Raw genomic sequence first — 20,031 nt, forward strand, 5'->3', positions numbered from 1 at the left:
GCTGAGAGCTGCCTTCTCATGGCCGGCCCCCCACCCCCAGGATGTAGTGAACTGTGTGGGAGGCATGGGTGCCTTGCTGCCCCTGCTGGAGCGAGTGGCTGCACAGCCCCAAGAGGCCGAGGCAGGTCCACCTGAGACACATGACCTTGTGGGGCCTGAACTGACCTCTGGCCACAACTCCCAGGGCCTGTTTCTCCCACTGGGCAAGTCGTCAGGTAAGTGTCCCTGGTGCCTAGGTTGTGGGGGGACCTTGGCACGACGGGGGGCTGGAGTGCCTGAGGTCTCTGTGGCCACTGGCAGGCCTTTGACACACATCTGTTTCCTTCCTGGTGGCCGGCAGAGGAGCGAATGGAGAGGAACGCGGTGGCCGCCTTCCTGCTGATGCTGCGGAACTTCCTGCAGGGCCACGCCGTGAACCAGGAGAGCCTGGCGCAGTGCCAGGGGCCTGCTGTCATCAGCGCCCTCCTGCGCAAGGTGTGGCCTGCTGCCTCCCAGACAGGCTGCCCTGTCTGACCAAGGGGATGGGGTGGGGGACCGAGAAGGGGAACCTGATGCTGTCAGCCCGGAAGGGCCTCCTGGGAGAGGTGGCCTTTGAGCGGAGCCTTGAAAGGCTGGGCAGGGTTTGGCTGAGAGGGTCTGGGGGAAGTGTCAGCACACGCTGGGACAAGGGACTACACAGTAGGCTGGGGAGCTGGCACTTCAGGAGGGAGCCACCAGGTGTTTTGAGCAGGCAGGACGTTCGTGTCTGTTTGCCTGTTCAGGGCAGGGTGGAAGCTGAGAGGCTCGACAGCAGGCGGACAGGGACTGACATCTCACCCCAGCTTCTCTCACCCCAGGTCCCCAGCTGGGCCATGGACATGAATGTGCTCATGTCTGCCCAGCTGTTGATGGAGCAGGTGGCAGCTGAGGGCAGCGGGCCCCTCCTGTACCTGCTGTACCAGCATCTGCTCTTCAACTTTCACCTCTGGACCCACAGCGACTTTGCTGTGCGCCTCGGTAGGTGTGGGGACTTGGGTGAAGGGACAATTCCAGGCAGGGCAGTGGTGGAGGTTCTCAGAAGTTATCCCCCGGCTGTGGAGGATCTGAGAGGACATAGTGTCCTGGGGCGTCTGGAGAACATGACCCTCCCCTGAGGGTGTCTGGCAGGAGGATCACAAGAGGCCCAGCTCGGCCTGGTGGCCTGAGCCCGCTGCTGATGCCCACTCAGGTCACATCCAGTACATGTCCAGCATAGTCCGTGAACACAGACAGAAGCTGCGGAAGAAGTACGGGGTCCAGTTCATCCTCGATGCCCTGCGAACCCACTACAGGTGAGGCTGGTGGGGGCAGATGGCCAGGGGGCTGACCCAGCAGCCTCTGGCCTTGGGGACAGGGTGGTTCATTCCCCCAGCTGACCTGCGTGCTCTCCTTGTTCTCTCTCCATGGACCTGCGTTCTCTTGGCCCTGGGTGGGTCTGCCTGCTGGGTCCTGTCCAGCCCACAGCGGGAGCGCCCCCTAGCGGCCGACGACCTGCGCTCCGTGCAGGCTTCTCTCCTGGGCCTGGCACGGGAGTTCCTGGTGCGGAGCGCCTCCACTGAGGACATGCAGGTCCTGCTGAGCTTTCTGGCAGCCGTGGGTGATGATGGCCAGGTAGGCTGGAGGCTGGTGATGGTGAGGCTTGAGTGAGGGGTGCAGTGGGGACCGTGCGTGGGGGCCCAGCCAGTGTGAACCTTCGTATCCACAGGTGGTGGGCGCCCTGGACCTGCTGCTGGCATTGCTGCAGGGCTCGCCCGCACACGAGTCTCTCGCTGTCTTCCTCCTGGAGCCGGGGAACTTGGAGGTGTTGCTGGCACTGCTGGTGCGGCCAGCGTCACTGGCCTTGCTGCCCGACCGCGTCTGCAAGGTACACCCAGCCCACCTTGACCCTGGCATCCCATTCACTGTGGCCCCTGCCTGAGGTCCAGGGAGGTGCAGCAGGCCTTAGGCTGACAGGAAGCCGCCTTCGCAGGCCTTACTTGGAGACACACACCTGTGTGGTGACTTCCCCTCCTACGGTAACTTCTTTCCCACGATGACACCCCCCACACACAGATCCTGCGCAGACTGCAGCATAATGAGCACTTACCTGAGCGGAGCCGCCAGCGGCTCCGGCTGCGAGAGTGTGGTCTCCAGGGTCTCGTTGCCTGCCTGCCGGAAGGGGCCGTTTCCCTCCAGCTCTGCCAGGGCCTCTACAAGCTGTTCCTGGGGACAGGTACAACCTGGCTGGGGCCAAAAGGCAGGGATCTAGGACCAGGGCAGTGGGAATAGAGAAGTGTTAGTACAGGGGCCAAGGCTGAGCCGGCAAGGCGGTGCAGACTCTGGGGGGGCCAGTCTCTCAGGCTCTCTCTGGCCATCCTTCCAGATTTCCTGAACCTCCCAGATCTGATGGCTGTGGTGCAGCTGTCCCTCCAGGCTGAGCTCAGTATCCGCCTGGACATCTGCCGCCAGGTGAGTGTGGGAGATGAAAGCTTTGGCCGGGGAGCCTCTACCCTGAGGACCCACTCTGCCTGCCAGTGATGAGGAGTCTCTGGAGGCCTCCCCGGCAAAGGCCCTGGGAGGAGGGTCTGGGGGCAGCCCTCCTGGACGAGTCCCTCACTGGCTGTGTCCTGGCCCGGCAGCTCTTCCACCTCATCTACAGACAGCCTGACGTACTGCGGCTGCTGGCCCAGCAGGCCGGCTGGCAGGACGTGCTGACCCGGCTGTATGTGCTGGAGGCTGCCCCTGCTGGCAGTCCCCTGCCCTTCACCCCAGAGCTGCCCGCCTCCCCAGAGCCAGCCTTATCCAAGCCACCCACTGAGTCACCTGAACCTTCGGACGTCTTCCTGCCCTCAGAGGCCCCCTGCCCCGACCCCGATGCCTTTTACCAAGCTCTCTCCCCATTCTGTGCACCCCTTGACCTGGGCCTGGAACGAGCCAGCGTAGGCTCAGGCAATGCTGCCGGGGGTGGCAGCAGCAGTGGGACTCTTACTCCAGCCAGCCAGCCTGGCACACCTTCCCCGCTGGATGGGCCTCGGCCCTTCCCTGCTGCCCGTGGCCGCCACAGCTCCAGTCTCTCCAATGTGCTGGAGGATGGCAGCCTCCTGGAGCCCACCATCAGTGGGGATGATACCTCTAATACCAGCAACCCTCAGGTGAGGCGGGCCCACCCTCTGCCACTGCATGGCACCAAGGGAGGACATCTCTGGGACATGGGGCAGGCCGTATGGCCTTTCTTTAGCTGCTAGTGGGCTCCAGAATTGAGCAGAAACTTTACAGGGCCTATGGACAGCATGGCTCGAAGGGTTCTTCTGCCTGGAGCTTCTGGGTTTGAGGATGGGCCTCTGCTTTATTTTGTGGCATTCTTCCAGAGAATTCCAGGACATTTCTTGAGGCCCGTAAGGCTTGTAGGGTATTTTTGTGAACCACCTGGTCTTGTCTTAGGAGTCACTGAAACCCCAGGATTCTCCCTGGAACCCAGGTAGTGGCTGAGGCCTCTACACCATTCTTCTAGGCCCTCGGAGCCAGGCTGTCTGCTGGCCGAATGCTCTGCCTCCTCTTGTCCCCACTAGTGTTGGGCAAGGGGTGCCGAACACGGGTAGAGTGGGGTCAGCCTGATCCCTCTCGCTCCCCAGCCCACACCCTACACCACCCATCTGTGCCCACAGCAAACCCCCGAGGAAGAGCTGTGCAACCTGCTCACCAATGTGCTCTTCTTCGTGACATGGCGGGGTGTGGAAGGCAGTGACGAGGCCGCCTGGCGGGAGCGTGGCCAGGTCTTCTCGGTGCTCACCCAGCTGGGGGCCTCGGCCACACTCGTGCGCCCACCAGATTGCATCAAGCGCAGGTGAGGAGGCATCTCGGGACGGTGGGGGATCTGGGCAGCCTTTTGGGTAAGGAAGGCAGTTGGGTAGACACCTGAGTCCCTTGCCCACCCCCAGCCTCCTGGAGATGATGCTGGAGTCAGCCCTGACCGACATCAAAGAGGCCCCCGCCGGGGTCCTGGCCAGCCTTGCCCAGCAGGTGCTTTGGCTGCTGCGCCTGTTGCAAGACTTCCTGTGCACTGAGGGCCATGGCAACCAGGAGCTGTGGAGCGAGAAGGTGCGACAGCTCAGAGGGGTGTGAGCCTTGTGAGCATGCGTGTTCCCGTGAGCCTGCGGGTGTCTGGTACAGGGGGCGGGGGGGATGAGTACACGTGTGCAGGCCTGAGTGCACCCGCATGGCTGTAAGCACGGACTTGTCTGTGTACATACCCGACCCTGCCCCTGGCCCAAACCTTACCTCGCTCTTTCCCCATGGCTCCTGGCCTCCCCTGGTAACGGATGCTGGTAATATGTTGTGTGGCAGCTCTTTGAAGGTGTGTGCAGCCTGCTTGATCGCCTGGGAGCCTGGCCACACCTGGCCAATGGCACAGCGCATCTCCGAGAGATGGCACAGATCGGTCTGCACCTCGTGCTTGGCTATATCCTGCTGGAGGACCCACAGGTGAGCACAAGATGGGTATAGGGGGAGGGGCGTGGCAGGTGTAGGAAGCTCTGCCAGCAGCTAGATGCCACCCGTACCTCCCTTCTGCCCCCAGCTGCACGCCCAGGCCTATGTGAAGCTGCACGCACTGCTGCAGACCGCAGTGCCCATGCGCCGGGAGGAGGCCTGCTATGTGCTCTCCAAGCTGGAGGCAGTGCTGGCACGGGCGTTGAACACCTCCCCTTGCGAAACGGCCGCTGAGGACCGGGAGCCGCCAGCTACAGCTGCTGCAGCTGCGGAGCGCTGTTCCTGGCTGGTGCCGCTGGTGCGCACGCTGCTGGACCGAGCCTACGAACCACTGGGGCTGCAGTGGGGGCTACCTTCCCTGCCCCCCACCAATGGCAGCCCCACCTTCTTTGAGGACTTCCAGGCCTTTTGTTGCACACCGGAATGGCGTCACTTCATTGACAAGCAGGTGCCCGGAGGTGGGGGACACGGGGAAGAGAAATGGGCGCTCGGGACTCACATCGAGCCCGGGTCTCCCCTTCCTGCTCAATCCTCCAGGTGCAGCCTACCATGTCCCAGTTCGAAATGGACACCTATGCTAAGAGCCACGACCTCATGTCGGCCTTCTGGAACTCCTGCTACGACACGCTCATGAGCAGTGCACAGCGGCGCCAGCGGGAGCGGACACATAGCCGTCGGATCTTCCAGGTGTGCAGCCCGGGTGCGGGGGCCGGGAGCTGCTCCACACATGTGCCCAGAGGATCCCTGATGGGCCAGGACAGGAAGCAGCCAGAGGGACTCACCCATTCCTCCACCCCCTACCCATCAGGAGCTGGTGCTGGAACCCGCGCAGAGAAGGGCGCGCCTGGAGGGGCTGCGCTATGCCGCAGTGCTGAAGCAGCAGGCAGCCCAGCACGCTACGGTCCTGCTGCACTGGGGGGCGCTGTGGCGTCAGCTCTCCTGCCCTTGTGGGGCCTGGGCCCTGAGGTGGGAGGGGCTCAGGGCAGGGGCGGGGCTTGGGAAGGAGGGACCTGGAGTGCCAGAGTGCCTTTGGGGTGAGGCCTGGGAGGAATCACCTGGCATTTATCCGCAGGGACCCGCCCACGCCCCGGTGGAAGATGTCCTGCGCTGAGACATACTCGCGCATGCGTCTGAAGCTGGTGCCCAACCATCACTTTAACCCTCACCTGGAAGCCAGCGCCCTACGTGACAACCTGGGTGAGAGGGGCTGCTGAGCTGGGTCTGCCCAACTTCGTAGGCTGTCCTGCCTGGCTCTGGCTGAGCACCCTTCGGCCCATTGCAGGTGAGGCCCCCTTGATATTCACGGAGGAGGCCTCGCTGCCTCTAGCAGTGACCAAAGAGGCCAAAGTCAGCACCCTACCCAAGGAGCTGCAGGAAGACCAGCTGGGCGAGGATGAGCTGACTTCGCTAGAGACCCCGTGAGTGGGGCTGGGAGAGAGCTGACTGGAGCAGTGGCCAGGGGTCTGCTGTGTGTGTGCATGCCTGCCGCAAGGTTCGCCCCTGAGTCTGTTCCTCTTCTGCAGGGCTAAATGTCCTGAATCAGGTGGGGGATTGGGCAGAGCTGTTTAACAGAATCGCTCGTTGCTTTCTCGTGACTAGGCAGGCACCTCAGAGCAGGACTGACAAACACAAAACAGACTAGGATGGGGGTTCGTGAGAGTGGGCAGGGGCTGAGCAAGGGAAAGCCGGGGACACGAGTTGCTGTCCTGACAAGACGTGCGGAGATCCGGGTTTTGGGTTGGGAACTGGGGCCGGTCTGGACCCTGGGCAGCTCCCCCTCCTCCTCTGGGAAGCATGAGCGTATGTACCACATGATTCAGTGGCACTCAGGGATGTGGTCCTTGGGCTTGTCAGCAAGGGGGGTCCCTGACCCTTGAGCCTAAAGTGAGTGCTGACCCCCAGGTTGGAAGCGGTGGAACTGGACGAGCAGCATGAGAAGCTGGTGCTGTCAGCTGAATGCCAGCTGGTCACAGTGGTGGCTGTGGTCCCAGGGATGCTGGAGGTCACCACCCAGCACATCTACTTCTATGATGGCAGTGCTGAGCGCGTGGAAACCGAGGAGGGTGTGTTCTGATGGAGGGACGGCAGGGAGTGGCCGCGGCCCGGTGGGGCCAGGTCGAGTGATCCCTGCACCCACTGCCCACCCCCACAGGCATTGGCCATGACTTCCGGCGCCCACTGGCCCAGCTGCGTGAGGTCCACCTACGGCGTTTCAATCTGCGCCGTTCAGCACTTGAGCTCTTCTTCATTGATCAGGCCAACTACTTCCTCAACTTCCCAAGCAAGGTGGGCGGGACTGCAGCCTCGGCAAGCCAGGCCCCCAGGCCCCAGCCCTCCCCCATCCCCGCCCACACCCAGGTACGGAACAAGGTGTACAGGTGGCTCCTGCGCCTGCGACCCCCTACCCAAGGCTACCTAAGCTGCCGCTCCCCCCAGGAGATGCTGCAGGCCTCAGGCCTCACCCAGGTGAGCGCCCTGGAGTGTGAGGGTTGGGTGAGGTCAGGGCCCTGCGGTTGGGCGGAGTGCTGGACAGCCCCGCTGACTTACCTCTCCCCCGCCCCGCCCCCAGAAATGGGTACAGCGTGAGATATCCAACTTTGAGTACTTGATGCAGCTCAACACCATTGCGGGGCGGACCTACAACGACCTGTCCCAGTACCCTGTGGTGAGGGCCCACACCACACCTCCAACCCGCCCCACACCTCCAACCCACCCCCTGGTCTGCCAGCCCTGCTTCACCCAGGTGTAGGCACTGATGGCAGGCCGAGCCCTGAGCCTGGTCCTAAGTCAGTGCTGCCTGAGACCTGGCCTCTGTCCCTCTCACCCCCTCGCCCCACACACACCCAGGCTCACTCTCCTCCCCTCCTGGCCTGTTTTCCCTGAAGGGGAATCCTGTCCCAGACAATCCGTCCTGCTCCCCGCACCCTTCCAGTGGTGTGTCCTCCCTGTGGGCTCTGCCCATCTTCCTGAGGGTGAGGGCAGGGCAGGGTGGGCAGATAGGCCATCAGGACCCTCATGCAGCTCCTGCCCGGGTGGGCGGTCAGTTCCCCTGGGTCCTACAGGACTACGTGTCCCCAACCCTGGACCTCGGCAACCCGGCTGTCTTCCGGGACCTGTCCAAGCCCATCGGTGTGGTGAACCCCAAGCATGCCCAGCTCGTGAGGGAGAAGTGAGCATGTGGACGAGGCTGAGCGAGGGGGTTGGGATGGGTGAGGGGAGGGCTTCTGCTGACCCCGCCTCTTCCCCCTGAACTGGCTCCAGGTATGAGAGCTTCGAGGACCCAGCGGGCACGATTAACAAGTTCCATTATGGCACCCACTATTCCAATGCAGCGGGCGTGATGCACTACCTCATCCGCATGGAGCCCTTCACGTCCCTGCACGTCCAGCTGCAGAGTGGCCGGTGCGGCCCAGGGGGTGGTGGGCGAATGGTGGCGTGGGGGTGGGAGCCGCAGAGGAGGGCAGTAGGTGGGTCCTGCAGGCATCCTGGGCCCTCTGGCTCCCTGTCCTCCTTTCCCCAGCCACGCCTCCCTCCCTGTCCCCATTCTCCCTACCTCACTTTGGTCTGTGCCCCTCTCCCAGCTTCGACTGCTCTGACCGGCAGTTCCACTCGGTGGCAGCAGCCTGGCAGGCCCGTCTGGAGAGCCTGGCTGACGTGAAGGAGCTCATCCCAGAGTTCTTCTACTTCCCTGACTTCCTGGAGAACCAGAATGGTAGGAGCTGGCGTGGGGAGGGAGGCACAGGCTGGGGGTGCCCAGGGAGCAGGTAAAGATGCCACAGTGAGACAGCTGACCCAATTCTCTGTGCTAGGCTTTGACCTGGGCTGCCTCCAGCTGACCAATGAGAAGGTGGGTGATGTGGTGCTGCCTCCGTGGGCCAGCTCTCCCGAGGACTTCATCCAGCAGCACCGCCAGGCTCTGGTGAGGAGACAAGCACACAGACAGGCAGGCAGCCAGGGTTGAGGGTCGGGGCTGCGGATCAGCCGTCTGTCCCTGGACCGACTGCCTCTCCCCATCCCCAGGAGTCGGAGTACGTGTCCGCCCACCTGCATGAGTGGATCGACCTCATCTTTGGCTATAAGCAACAGGGGCCAGCTGCGGAAGAGGCCCTCAATGTCTTCTATTACTGCACCTATGAAGGTGGACTCAGGTGGAGGCTAGGCACAGATGAGAAGGGGTAAATGCGGAGGACACACGGGGGAGTCCTGACTGCTCTGCTTCCTGTCCAGGGGCTGTGGACCTGGACCGCGTGGAGGATGAGCGGGAACGGAAGGCTCTGGAGGGCATTATCAGCAACTTTGGGCAGACACCCTGTCAGCTGCTGAAGGTAAGGCCAGCTTGGAGGATGGCGGTTCAGGGTGTCCGTGCCATGGTGCTGACCAGCCCCTTACCCACAGGAGCCACACCCAGCTCGGCTCTCAGCCGAGGAAGCAGCCCAGCGCCTTGCACGTCTGGACACTAACTCGCCTAGCATCTTCCAGCACCTGGACCAGCTCAAGGCCTTCTTCGCGGAGGTGAGAGGAGACAAGGGCTTTAACTTCCCACTCTGTGAAACGAGTTTAACCCCAGTGTCCTCTTAGGGCAGAGAGAAAACCTAAATCAAGGTCACTGATATTAAGACATCTTGGAGAAAGAAGTAAACGTGAGAGGAGGATGAGTGGGACTGGGGTACCCGCTTCACGAGGGCCAGGACAGGTGCTGGCTCACCTAGCCACTCCTCCCCAAAAGCCTTAGGGAGACTAGGTCTTGGACACCGTCCCTTACCTTCCTGCCTCCATCCCGGAATGCCCCCAGGGCTGAGTTTTTTAGGCTCTCCTCTCTTCCTGCCAGCAGGCTAGGGGAGACATGGAGTGACAGGGCGGGAAGTCCAAGGTTGAGATTCTGGAAGGATCTTCCTTGCCCATCCCAGCTTCTCACTCACTTTCTGAGATGCCCTCCTGAAGACCCACTGATGTCTCATGGCTATTTCTCAGAGAGACCTCAGGCTCTGACACCTAGCCTGTGACCCCTGGAGGCTGAGGTCAAAGGCGGGGGTGGTGCCCCAGGGAGCCGGTGGTGTAGTGGGGGCCCCAGCTGGCCGCTCAGGCACAGCCAGCCACGCACTCTACCCTGCAGGCCATCAGTGACGGCGTGCCCCTGGTGCTGGCCCTGGTCCCCCACCGGCAACTCCACTCCTTCATGACCCCTGACTTGTTGGTAAGTGTGCTGGGCAGGACCCCATCCCAGCTCCACCCTCTCCCTGACTGCCCCAAGCCAGGCTGCTGCCACCGAGTGGAACTGCCCCCTCTTGCCCACAGGTGACTGTGAGTGCGAATGGGTTGCTGGGCACCCACAGCTGGTTGCCTTATGACCGTAACATAAGCAACTACTTCAGCTTCATCAAAGACTCCACAAAGTAGGACAGAGGGCTGTGGGCAGGGGTGGGCATCTCCCCACCCAGAGTGCGGGCCAGCCACTGGGTCTGGCCAAGGTCTGTGATGGCCTGGCCTCACTTGTCATCCCCCTCCCTGGGTCAGGATACAGCGACTGCTGAGTGGTCCGTGGGTACCTGACAGTGGCGTGAATGGGCAAGCCCTGGCAGTGACCCCCGATGGAAAGCTGCTGTTCAGTGGTGGCCATTGGGATGGCAGCCTGCGAGTGACCGCACTACCCCGGGGCAAGCTCCTGAACCAGCTGAGCTGCCACCTTGGTATGAGCAGCCTTGGAGCTATGGGTGGTACAGGTGGGGGTAGTGTCCCGAGGCTGGCCAGGGAGGGTGTGACTACTGTGTTCTACTTGTATCTTTCCCTCCCCAGACATAGTGACCTGCCTTGCACTGGACACCTGTGGCATCTACCTCATCTCAGGCTCCCGAGACACCACGTGCATGGTGTGGCAACTCCTGCAGCAGGTGTGCTGGGGGGGCAGCCTCGTGGGGCCCCAGTAGTCCAGATCTGCAGCCCACCAGCCCCTCAGTAGGCCTCCAGTCCTGCCCTTGTCTCTTCCCCTTCCCTCTGCTACTGTGAGCAGGTCTGGGGCTCCACAACTCTCCAGCTCTCTGGCTTCGCACAATCCTTCACTCTCCTGAGCTTCGGCCTTCTCACTCAGGGGCCTGGGTATTGGGGTGCCCCCAGTCCTGAGCCAGCCCTGGCTTCCCACAGAGTGGTGTCTCGGTGGGGCTGGCACCAAAGCCTGTGCAGGTCCTATACGGGCATGAGGCTGCAGTGAGCTGTGTGGCCATCAGCACTGAACTCGACATGGCTGTGTCTGGATCTGAGGTATGTGTATGCCTATGCCCATGGGAGGCCGAGTTTGCTGGGCACTGCCCCTGGACCCCAGAGACCCCTGCCCAGCACCCTAAGCTGCCTTCCTGCAGGATGGAACTGTGATCATCCACACTGTACGCCGTGGCCAGTTTGTGGCAGCACTACGGCCCCCAGGGGCCATGTTGCCTGGACCTGTATCCCACCTGGCGCTGGGGTCTGAGGGTCAGATTGTGGTACAGAGCTCAGCTCAGGAACGTCTAGGGGCTCAGGTATGGGAAAGGGGCACCCACTCAAGACAGGGGTGGTTGGGATTCTGTCATCGCTGACACCTCCTGCTTCCTCCAGGTCACCTACTCCTTGCACCTGTACTCAGTGAATGGGAGGTTGCGGGCTTCACTGCCCCTGGTGGAGCAGCCCACAGCCCTGGCGCTGACGGAGGACTTTGTTCTGCTGGGAACAGCCCAGTGCGCCCTGCACATCCTCCACCTGAACAAGTGAGCCCCACTATTTATGGGTTCATGGTCCCTCAGGGTGGTGGTCGTTGTCAGAGGATATTGGAGGTGGGTATGTACTGCAAGGCCCGTCACCTGTCTCCTCATCCCCCAATGCGGAGATCTTGGCCTGGGCCTCTCCTAGCCACACACTTGTGGAAAGTCCCTTCATGTATCAAGGTTTCAATTGAGCCATCCTTCAAATGAGGACAGCAAGGGTACATGGGAGAATGAAGAGACCTTCTGCTGGATGCAAAGCTGCCTTGCAGTTGCGAGTTCGTGTCCCCTCCCTCCCTCTAGACTGCTTCCAGCTGCGCCTCCCCTGCCCATGAAGGTGCCCATCCGCAGTGTGTCTGTGACCAAAGAGCGCAGCCATGTGCTTGTGGGCCTGGAGGACGGCAAGCTTATCGTTGTGGGCGCGGGGCAGCCCTCTGAGGTGAGGATAAGGGCAGGGTGGGCCTTGAATGGGGCGGGGAGAGATAGCCCTGCTGACCCCACCCCCTCCTCTTCCCACCAGGTGCGCAGCAGCCAGTTCGCGCGGAGGCTGTGGCGGTCCTCGCGGCGCATCTCTCAGGTGTCCTCGGGGGAGACAGAGTACAAACCTGGAGAGTCCTGCTGACTGCCTTCCTAGCCCCACTGCGCGGGCTCCGCCCTCGTAGGCCGCGCGCAGCAGACGGCGAAGCCCTCTGCCCGCACTCGGGGGGGTGGGCGGAGCCCCACCCCCGCCCAGCTCAGGGATTGGTGGGCGTGTCACTCCAGGGAGTCCCGCCCCTCGCCGGCAGAGGGGCCGCCCTGAGTCCCACAGCACGAGTCCCAGCACTAGCCTCAGCGGCCGCACAGCACTTTTTGCACAGTCTGGGACAGGGAGCACAGCCTCCCAAGCCCCCTGCCCCGGCAGAGCACGGGGACCGGGCTGTGGCCTTAATCCCTAAGGTGATCCCTGTTCCCCCTTTCTTGGCAATAAACCTGGTCTAGTTTTGTAGCTGCTCCGCCTCCGAGTATGCGCGTCCGCGGCGTCTCAACCTGCCCTGGCCACCGTGCGGGTTCGTGTTCCCCTGGTCCGTGAGTCCTCCAGGGCAATTTGTCCCCTCCACGTGGCCTCAGCTTCCCCAACCACACTGCCCCTGTCCCTCGGGTCCCTGCCTGATGTTCGTTCCTCCTGGCTCGTGTTTTTCGCGCCCTCAGTCCGCAAGATCACCCCCGCACGCCATTCGCGCTCCCGCCAACCGGACACGGCGTCGGGTGGGCGCGCGTGCGCGGTCCTGAGCCTTCCTGAGCGAGGCGGGGCGGGGCGAGGCCACGGTGGCCACGCCCTCCGCCCCGCCCCGCGCCGCCCCGCCCCGCCCCGCGCCGCGCCCGCTCAGTGTCCCGCACCGCGCCACCGCGGCTTTCGTCTCCCGCGGCCCACAGCCTGGCCTCTCCAGGGATTCCACACCGTCTTCCCGGCCGGCCCGAGGCTAGTCCCGAGGCTCAGAGGCCCCCGTCCCGCCAGGGTGAGCGGATCTTGGGACCCGAGGAGGGGCGGCCACTACACAGAAGCAGGTTGGGAACAGAGCCCGGCGTTTCCTGGACGGCGGGAACCGAGGGCTGCCTCTGTCCCCCACCTTGAGGCCCACGATCTTGAGGGTTGCCCGTCCTGGTCCGGCGCCTGTGTTGGGATGTGTGTGAAAAGCCAGGGCGGTGTGGTATGCGGGTGTTGCACTGTGTGTGCATATTTTGTGGGCCTGGAGACGGGTGTGTTTGGTGTGGGGGCGGTAGAGGCTCCAGTCTCGAGGCTCAGAGTGAGTCAGGGAGACGCAAGGCCTGGCTACCTCTGCGCACGCTGGTCACAGGCTCACCCGCCAACCAGGACCCTGGAAGGTCCCCTTATGTGGTAAGTGACACGAATATACACACCTGAAATGTGGCAAGGTTCACCGCAGCCCCTGTCCCAGACCCACTTCTGGACTGTGCACTGCCATAAACATAGGCACACACTCTTGTTTAGGGAGATGAGTTTTGGCAAGATGAGTTTACAGGCAAGATCCCTCCTCAGCCTGACCTAGGCCTCTCCCCAGGCCTCAGGAAGTGGGTTCCGGCAGGATCAGCCCTGTAGGTTCAAATGGGTCCTGGGACTGAGTGGTCCTGCCTGTCCTTCAGGTTTATGACCTCTGGGCCCATAAGCTCTCTGCCCTTGCTGAACCCACTAAGGTACCTGCTTGTCTAGCCTCTGAGCAGGAGCTGAGGGCTGGACACCGACCTTGGAGGCAGGACTGGGAGTACTGTCACTCCTGGTCCCCTGGCCTTGGAGGCTAAGGGTGTTGGGTTCCTGGGTGTGTGCTGAGAAGTCTAGGGGAGGCTCCCACCAGCCAGGAAGTCTCTGGCCTGGCTCGGGCTGAGATGGGGCTGGGCATCTCCCTTCTTGCCCTCCTCCCTCCTGAACGGCACCCTGGCTTCTCCACCTTGGCCAGCTGGGGCCCGCTCTGTCACCCCCAGTCCATCTGACACAGGAGGAAACGTCCAGATTGGTGAGTGGGGGTGGGGTGGGGGGGGAACTCAGCCCTGGAATGAATCAGGATTGAATGAGCCGGGAGAGGGTGACAGATTATCCCCAAGGGACTCTGGACATCAGGCCTGAGGCATTCCTCCCATGTCCCTGCACACAGCCCCTTCTGGACTTAGAGAAGTCTCCCAGCTCAATAGCCTGGGCACTGTCCATGACACTACAACTCCTTCTCCAAGAGGTGCAGACCAGCCGGCAGAGTGATGCTTCACAACTCCAGCCACAGGGAAGGCATGGCCCATGAGGGTAAGAACCTCTTGATCCAGATTTTGGGCACTGGGTAGGATGGGTGTTACTCCAGGTGAGTAGGTCACATACAAGAGCAGTCACAGGCTCTGGAGTTCCTATCCTTTGTGCCCTTCCTGCACTAGATTGTTGGGACAACTAGCCTCCAGGCAGAAGCAAGCAGTAGCATTTACCTGCCTCCCAGTTCAGCTTTAGTTTACAAAAATTTACAAGGTCTTCTGTGTACAGAGGCCCCCACAGAAACCAACATAAATGTATGGGCTCTCACAGTGCAGACTTGGAAGGGGAGACAGGACACGCAGTTCAGTGCCATATTAGTCAGAGGAGGTGTGACAGGAGCCAGAAAAGGGAGAGACTGGGGGAGAACAAGGAAGCTTCCCAGGATAGGATGTTACTGCTAATTGTAATAAACAATTCTAAAATGCGAAGGCAGTTAGAGCTGCAGAAGGTAGAACAGCAAGGGCAGACATCTGGAAGCCTGGGAGGAGGGTGCCTCTACTAAGGGCTAGGTGTCCACGAGTGGGAGCAAAGAGGAGGCTGTGGGAGATGAGCATGGGAAAATGGGCCAGTCGGCTCTTGATGCCATGGTATGAGCTTTTGATTCTACATAGTAGAGGCTATTATCGTACCAAAACTTTTGACAGCAAAGTCTAGGTGAGGCTGCCCAGGGCATCTAGTGATTTCTTGCCCCGACTGTCTTTCCTTTCTTCCACAGATGAGACCTGGAGGGGGCAAGACAGGGATAGGGCAGTATGGATAGGGGCAGGGGGAGCTCGGGCCCCCAATACCTCCTTCTCATTTCCCCCTGAGCCTCCAGAGGCCTCGGGCAGCATCATCCCTGTCTACTGTGCCGTCCTGGCCACCGTGGTCCTTGGTCTACTTGCCTACGTGGCCTTCAAGTGGTAGGTGGCCTGGGCACTGCCCTGTGGTGTCCCCTCCCCATCTGGACTCCCAGCCAGCTCTCTCTCTGTCTCAGTGAAGGTGAGAGCAGGTTGGCAGGTCCCTCCTGCTCCCTGCAGCTGGCGCTCACATAAACAAAGACAGCAACTGGCCAAAGCTCGGACTGCAGAGCTGGGGGCCCTGGACAGGAACCAGATGCATGTGGATAGCAGTGTCTTCCCAGACTCGTCTAGTGGTCTGGAGTCCTGTGTCCCCAGCCAGGGTGAGTCCCTTTCCCCATTCTACAGTCCTTCAGACCTAATTCTGCTTCAGCGCTGAGAACCTCATTTGCTCATGTCTCCCGCCCCAGGGCTGCATCCTGAGATCGGCTGCCGGCTTTACCTTCACCTCCCTCGGCAGCAGCAAGAGGAAGTGGAGCGGCTCCTGGAAGCATCAGGCGAACCTGACAAGGGCTGGCAGGGCCTGGCGGGCCGCCTGGGCTACCAGGCTGAGGCTGTGCAGTCCATGGCCCAGGGCCGTGTGCCAGCCTACACTCTGCTGAGGGACTGGGCTATCCAGGAAGGCAGCGGTGCTACCCTCAGGGTGCTGGAGGACGCCCTGGCTGCCATGGGCCGTGAAGATGTGGTCCGGGTTCTGGGTCTCCCAGTGGAGGGCTGCTCCGTGGTATGAGCGATGCCTAGACAGCCTGGCCTCTCAGGGAACCTGCTCCGGTGCTCCCTGCCGTGCCCACCTCCTGCGCCTTCCCTTTCATGGGCTTCCCGGCATCGGTGGCCTCAGCCTGCTCTGTCCCAGGGAGACACGGAAGGTCCAGTCACCATTCACCTCCCCTCACCCTACCTTCCTCCAAGACAGGGACCAGGATGTGGGGGGAGTGGGCCTGCCCTCTGAGCCCCACCCCACCTCTTTGTACTTAGCCGCAACTGTTTTTCTACTTTTGTATTCCGTATTAAAGGCAACTTCACGGTATTGTACTGGCTCGGTCTGGCTCCTTGGGCCTGCGACACCGTTGGGTGGCAATGAGGCAGAGGCCCAGAAAACGGGTGGGGTCCCTAGGTTGTGGAAGGAGCACCTGGGCCGGCAGGTATTGTGCTCCTCCCAGAGAAGATGCATGAGCCCTGGAGGCAGAGCATTCACATAGTGTATCTGCCATTCACTGGCTGGACCGTGATAGGAAATATTTTATCTTTCTGAAATTTAGCTTCCTTAGCTGGAGAATAAGAAATAGAATGGCACATTCAGTAGGTCACCCTACCTTCTAAGACTCCCAGTTTGGCACTGAGGGGCCTTAGGGTTGAGACCATTTTCATCACTTGTGCTGTGACCAGCATCAAGGGGAAGCTGGAGGCCTGTCCCTCCAGGCAGGAGGCAGACTGGTCTCGGGAGGCTGGTTACCAAGGGCCTCTGGTCACCACTAGTTGAGAAAAGGAAGAAAGGGCGAGGGAGGTTTAGGTGAGGAAGGTCCAAACGTGCTTCCACTGCTGTTTTATGTGATTTCTACAGAAGCCCAGGGCAGGCAGGTCATCCCGCTCACTTGAGGGACAGCTGAGGACAAGGCAGCTGCAGCCAAATCATTTGCACCTCACACATATGCCTACCCCGGAGAGAGGCAGGCAGGTTGCTGGTTACTGTGCCTTCGGAGAGGGCTGCTACAGCAGACAGACCCTACCTAGGAAGGAACAATGGCTATCATCCTGGCATCCCCCACCCAAAGCCACCAGAACTCACTCAGGAGACTGGGATCAAGTCATGGCCCAGGGAGCCCAGGGTAGATCCCGTCTCCTGGCTGACTGGGACTGGCTGCTCTGGGAGAACCAGACTCATTAGGCTGCTGCTGCTATTCCTCAGAAGCAGTTTACCAGGGACGCTTAACCCCACAAATCTTTTCCTCAACCTAAGGAAGGGCAGGCTTAGAGCCACCTCCATCCTCAGGTGACCCTTGGGCAATAACAACTCAGGAGAGAAAGGAGGAAAGGCTCAGCATTCAGTCAGTTAGAATCAGACCAGCGCTGCAGACATCACATCTACTTCGGCAGGAAGTCAGCCACTGGCTTGGCAGTGAGTGTGAAATCCTGCATCGAGTGGCATGAACAGGTTCTCAGTTAGCTGGCAGCCCTTATCACCACTGAGGGGACTGGAGCCTGAAAGTGTCAAGGGGTGTGTGGAAGGGAAGATGTTGAAGAAAATAATTCCTCTCCGAAGGTGTCCTATCTGAAATATGACAGCATCCTGGTCACTACCCTTTAATGCAAGGCTGCCTAGATTTCCTTGGAAAATCTGAAACCTGGAGTCTGGAGACTGACTTGGTTGCAAGCAGCAGTGCATATGGCCACACACACGCCTGCTAATATGCTCGACCACATGAACTGAAACACACTGTAATAAACAATTCTAAAATGTGAAGGCAGTTGGAGTCCATCTATTTGCTATAATAATGTGCTTTCCAACAGTTTGAAGGTTGCAGTGTCATGGAAAAAGACAGACTTTGGCTACCTCGCTAAATAGCATGTCTAATGATTATGACTTTGGCTACCTCACTAAATAGCATGTCTAATGATTATGACTTCTCTTCTATGTTAACAACTCCTTTAATAAGAGGGTATGAGATGAGTTACTGAACCTCTCCAAACCTGTTTCCTCATCAGACAGTGCCAATTCCTGTGAGGATTAAATGAGCACAGCCTGAGCTCTAAGTAGCGTGTCCTCCCTTCCCAAGCCCCCTAAGTGCCCAGCGCAGTGCCCAGCAGGCAATGAGTACTCTAACTGCTGTCCATGCCACCCACAATTTGGCAGGCCACAGCCTCTTCCCCAGGGACATTGCTGCGGTGAGCAAAATGACCCCAGTGAGGAAGAAATGAGACCAGTCTCTTTGCAAAGATGGGCCTGAAGCCTCTGGCCCTCCTCACTGCCCAGACAACTGGTCCATCAAGGGGTGTCCGTGTGGGTGGGTCTCCATTGGGCCCTGCATCCTCCAGATGTCCACTCTCATCACAACCTGTACACTGTAACCTTTCAAAAGGGCGCCCCTCTATTGTCCGAGCCAGTGTCAGATGGCATGGTGGGAGACCCAAATTTGCATCAAATGGGCATTCCAGGGGGCTCGGGGAATCAAGTCTTTGGAGGGAAGAGGGTCGATGCTGTTCCCCAGCCAGGAGGTATAAAAGGGGAGACATGTGCCTTTCTTTTGACTGACCTGTTAACCAAGTAAAGAAGTCCAGTGCCAGTGAGGCCTTAGGTCCACTTCCTTTGCTCTGGAATGCACATGCAAGTTGACTCTGCCCCTCAGCACAGCCACCAGATCCCAAGGTCACAAGTGTCAGTCACCTGGTAAATGTCTGCTTTAGTCCCAGTGGGACCTGTGGTGAACAAGGCCTGTGATAAGCTCCAATCTCAAAGACCAATTTTGGACTTCACACATCTATAACCACTATCTTTTCTTTCTCTCTCCAGTAATATTTTTATGCACAAACATGTTTGACTAGCTTTTACGGAACACACGTGTCAAGTTCTTTAATTAATTTTATTTTTTACATAAAAAGTTCAGTAAAAATTGGATAAAGTAAAGTGATTTTAAGCAGTAAATCAATCTTATCAACATAGCACACGGCTGGCCGAAACCACAAGGCAGCCTGCTTTGGAATATTTACATGATAACAAATTAAACCTTGCAGGAGAACTTAAACCATCCTTACAAAGTCTTCCTGTGATCCTAGCACGTAGAGGCTAAAAGCAAAACAAAACCAAACAAAAACCAGGAAAAACCAAACAAATTATTTTCAATATATTCACATATACATTAAAATATAATACAGATCGTCAGGGTGAGGGGTTGTGGGTGGGGACGCGCATGGGTCTGTGCGCTGACAGCACCGCCAAGGAGGAGACCCAGGTTGGAGAGTGGGGCCAGGTCTGGCTGGGGTCTTAGAGGGCAGGGTCTCCCCTAAGCCCCTGGCTCTGACGGCCCCTAACCACACACCCCAAAAGCTCACGACCAGGGATCGCTTGTTGTAGACTGAGCTCATTTCTGGGCTCATTGTTGAAATTTGCAGGTTTGAATTCCCCAGGGTGATGTGTCATCAGTAGCACAGCCTTGACAGAAGGGCGGAGCAGAGACGGCTCACTGGATTTCTTCTCCCCAGAGTCTGTCCTACCTGCTGCTCACCTGTCCTCCCACCCTGGCCCCATAAGTCACTCTAATTCAGTGTCCTCTTTGGGTTTGTAAACAGCCCCAAACTTCTGCATGTACTTCTTGATGTACTCCTTGGTTTTGTGTTTCACATTCTCATTGCACTCCAGGTCCTCGGGGTTCTTACAGTACTTCAGCTCCTTATTCATAACACCGTGAGTCAGCTGTCCAGGACAGAGGAAGAGAGACCACAGCCACCAGTCAGAGTGGAAACGAACTGTGTGTGGACGAGGAAGCGGGGGCGGGGCGGGTGGGGTGGAGGAAGGGCCTGCTGCCTCAGCGCCCTTCTCACCAAGGCTGGGAGCTGAACAAGGAGACAGGCTGGGCGAGGCTGGTGCCAGAATCACCAAAGGGCAAGCTCAGCTCTGGCAGTTTTTTCAAGAATCGCTACACTCGAGTAGGGTGACCTCCCTTCCCAAACCTCCCCTCCCCGTTCCTGGGTCCCTAGCCTGGGCGTCTGGCAAGGAAAACCCACTTTCCATGATGAAAGAGGCCCTCTTAGAAGGTACGCAGTTTGAGGAGAATACCTTGCGAGCTAGGTGTTTGAAGTCTTCGGTTGTGGTAATTCTTCCCACTTTGCAGTCAGGTTTCCGGTAAGGGTTCAGGCACTGGACAATAAACTGGGACATCTGCAGGCAGGAAGAAGAGAACACACTGCTCAATACTTGAGAAAGGGCAAGAAGCTGTACTGAGGAAATAAGTGGAAAAGACAGCAAGTAGCGCTGGCCGATCCTTCCCTTTTCCTCACTCGGCTGGCTGGTTTGGACAGAACAATGCCAGTATGCCAACTGGGTATAAGACAAAAAGGATCCTGAGTCAGCCCTGACAGGGAGAGCTTCCTTGGATGGATTGAGCTGGCCGGACTTCGAGCAGTAGATGGAGGCACCCAGCAGCGGGATCCACTGCTGGTCTCACAGCAGCCCCAGGTTTCAGTAATGAAT

At 59.5% G+C, this 20,031-nt stretch overlaps 3 protein-coding genes across 14 annotated transcripts in view; 2 read left to right on the top strand and 1 right to left on the bottom strand.

Annotated features, from left to right (window-relative positions):
- Positions 1–18,038, top strand: part of NBEAL2 (neurobeachin like 2) — a 34,484-nt gene extending 16,446 nt beyond the window's left edge. For 4 of the 5 annotated variants that reach the window (XM_039837574.1, XM_039837575.1, XM_039837576.1 and 1 more), the window contains 36 exons: positions 41–215; positions 341–474; positions 837–996; positions 1,208–1,310; positions 1,476–1,629; positions 1,724–1,882; positions 2,071–2,230; positions 2,381–2,466; positions 2,637–3,149; positions 3,663–3,841; positions 3,936–4,095; positions 4,342–4,479; positions 4,574–4,933; positions 5,023–5,172; positions 5,294–5,451; positions 5,558–5,682; positions 5,768–5,903; positions 6,388–6,548; positions 6,638–6,951; positions 7,055–7,150; positions 7,530–7,654; positions 7,747–7,887; positions 8,067–8,197; positions 8,295–8,404; positions 8,506–8,623; positions 8,713–8,810; positions 8,881–8,997; positions 9,599–9,679; positions 9,781–9,878; positions 10,000–10,172; positions 10,279–10,373; positions 10,624–10,740; positions 10,839–10,997; positions 11,074–11,222; positions 11,520–11,655; positions 11,737–12,201. In XM_039837574.1, the coding sequence (XP_039693508.1) occupies positions 41–215; positions 341–474; positions 837–996; positions 1,208–1,310; positions 1,476–1,629; positions 1,724–1,882; positions 2,071–2,230; positions 2,381–2,466; positions 2,637–3,149; positions 3,663–3,841; positions 3,936–4,095; positions 4,342–4,479; positions 4,574–4,933; positions 5,023–5,172; positions 5,294–5,451; positions 5,558–5,682; positions 5,768–5,903; positions 6,388–6,548; positions 6,638–6,951; positions 7,055–7,150; positions 7,530–7,654; positions 7,747–7,887; positions 8,067–8,197; positions 8,295–8,404; positions 8,506–8,623; positions 8,713–8,810; positions 8,881–8,997; positions 9,599–9,679; positions 9,781–9,878; positions 10,000–10,172; positions 10,279–10,373; positions 10,624–10,740; positions 10,839–10,997; positions 11,074–11,222; positions 11,520–11,655; positions 11,737–11,838 (5,571 nt within the window). In that variant the 3' untranslated portion in view covers positions 11,839–12,201. Of the gene's footprint in view, positions 1–40; positions 216–340; positions 475–836; positions 997–1,207; positions 1,311–1,475; positions 1,630–1,723; positions 1,883–2,070; positions 2,231–2,380; positions 2,467–2,636; positions 3,150–3,662; positions 3,842–3,935; positions 4,096–4,341; positions 4,480–4,573; positions 4,934–5,022; positions 5,173–5,293; positions 5,452–5,557; positions 5,683–5,767; positions 5,904–6,387; positions 6,549–6,637; positions 6,952–7,054; positions 7,151–7,529; positions 7,655–7,746; positions 7,888–8,066; positions 8,198–8,294; positions 8,405–8,505; positions 8,624–8,712; positions 8,811–8,880; positions 8,998–9,598; positions 9,680–9,780; positions 9,879–9,999; positions 10,173–10,278; positions 10,374–10,623; positions 10,741–10,838; positions 10,998–11,073; positions 11,223–11,519; positions 11,656–11,736; positions 12,202–18,026 lie in introns of those variants that run through there. The other variant, XR_005647526.1, reaches the window with a different exon arrangement.
- On the top strand, positions 12,559–15,878 carry LOC120582283 (death domain-containing membrane protein NRADD-like). Of its 4 annotated transcripts, none has more exons than XM_039837584.1 (5): positions 12,559–13,092; positions 13,865–14,007; positions 14,723–14,909; positions 15,027–15,169; positions 15,257–15,878. In XM_039837584.1, exons 2-5 carry the CDS (start codon positions 13,965–13,967, stop codon positions 15,574–15,576), a joined length of 693 nt encoding a protein of 230 aa, XP_039693518.1. In that variant the 5' UTR covers positions 12,559–13,092; positions 13,865–13,964; the 3' UTR covers positions 15,577–15,878. The 4 variants fall into 4 exon arrangements, with proteins under 4 accessions (XP_039693518.1, XP_039693519.1, XP_039693517.1 ...); XM_039837585.1 differs by having other exon boundaries at positions 12,559–12,761; XM_039837583.1 differs by having other exon boundaries at positions 12,559–12,712.
- A 367-nt stretch (positions 18,039–18,405) lies between the features above and the next one.
- SETD2 (SET domain containing 2, histone lysine methyltransferase) overlaps positions 18,406–20,031 on the bottom strand; it is a 100,071-nt gene continuing 98,445 nt past the window's right edge. For all 5 annotated transcript variants that reach the window (XM_039837581.1, XM_039837580.1, XM_039837579.1 and 2 more), the window contains 2 exons: positions 19,618–19,719; positions 18,406–19,254 (listed from right to left, as the gene is read on the bottom strand). In XM_039837581.1, coding sequence (XP_039693515.1) covers positions 19,093–19,254; positions 19,618–19,719 — 264 coding nt within the window. In that variant the 3' untranslated portion in view covers positions 18,406–19,092. The remainder of the gene's footprint in view (positions 19,255–19,617; positions 19,720–20,031) is intronic.

Source organism: Pteropus medius, unplaced genomic scaffold (assembly GCF_902729225.1).
Source record: "Pteropus medius unplaced genomic scaffold, Ma_sr-lr_union100, whole genome shotgun sequence".
NCBI lineage: Eukaryota > Metazoa > Chordata > Mammalia > Chiroptera > Pteropodidae > Pteropus > Pteropus medius.

Bases quoted from the DNA above. Each gene is read 5' to 3' on its own strand.
- LOC120582283 (XM_039837584.1), top strand. From the start codon at position 13,965: ATGCTTCACAACTCCAGCCACAGGGAAGGCATGGCCCATGAGG. The intron at 14,910-15,026 runs GTAGGTGGCCTG...TGCTCCCTGCAG, and splicing joins GCCTACGTGGCCTTCAAGTG to CTGGCGCTCACATAAACAAA. The intron at 15,170-15,256 runs GTGAGTCCCTTT...CTCCCGCCCCAG, and splicing joins GTCCTGTGTCCCCAGCCAGG to GGCTGCATCCTGAGATCGGC.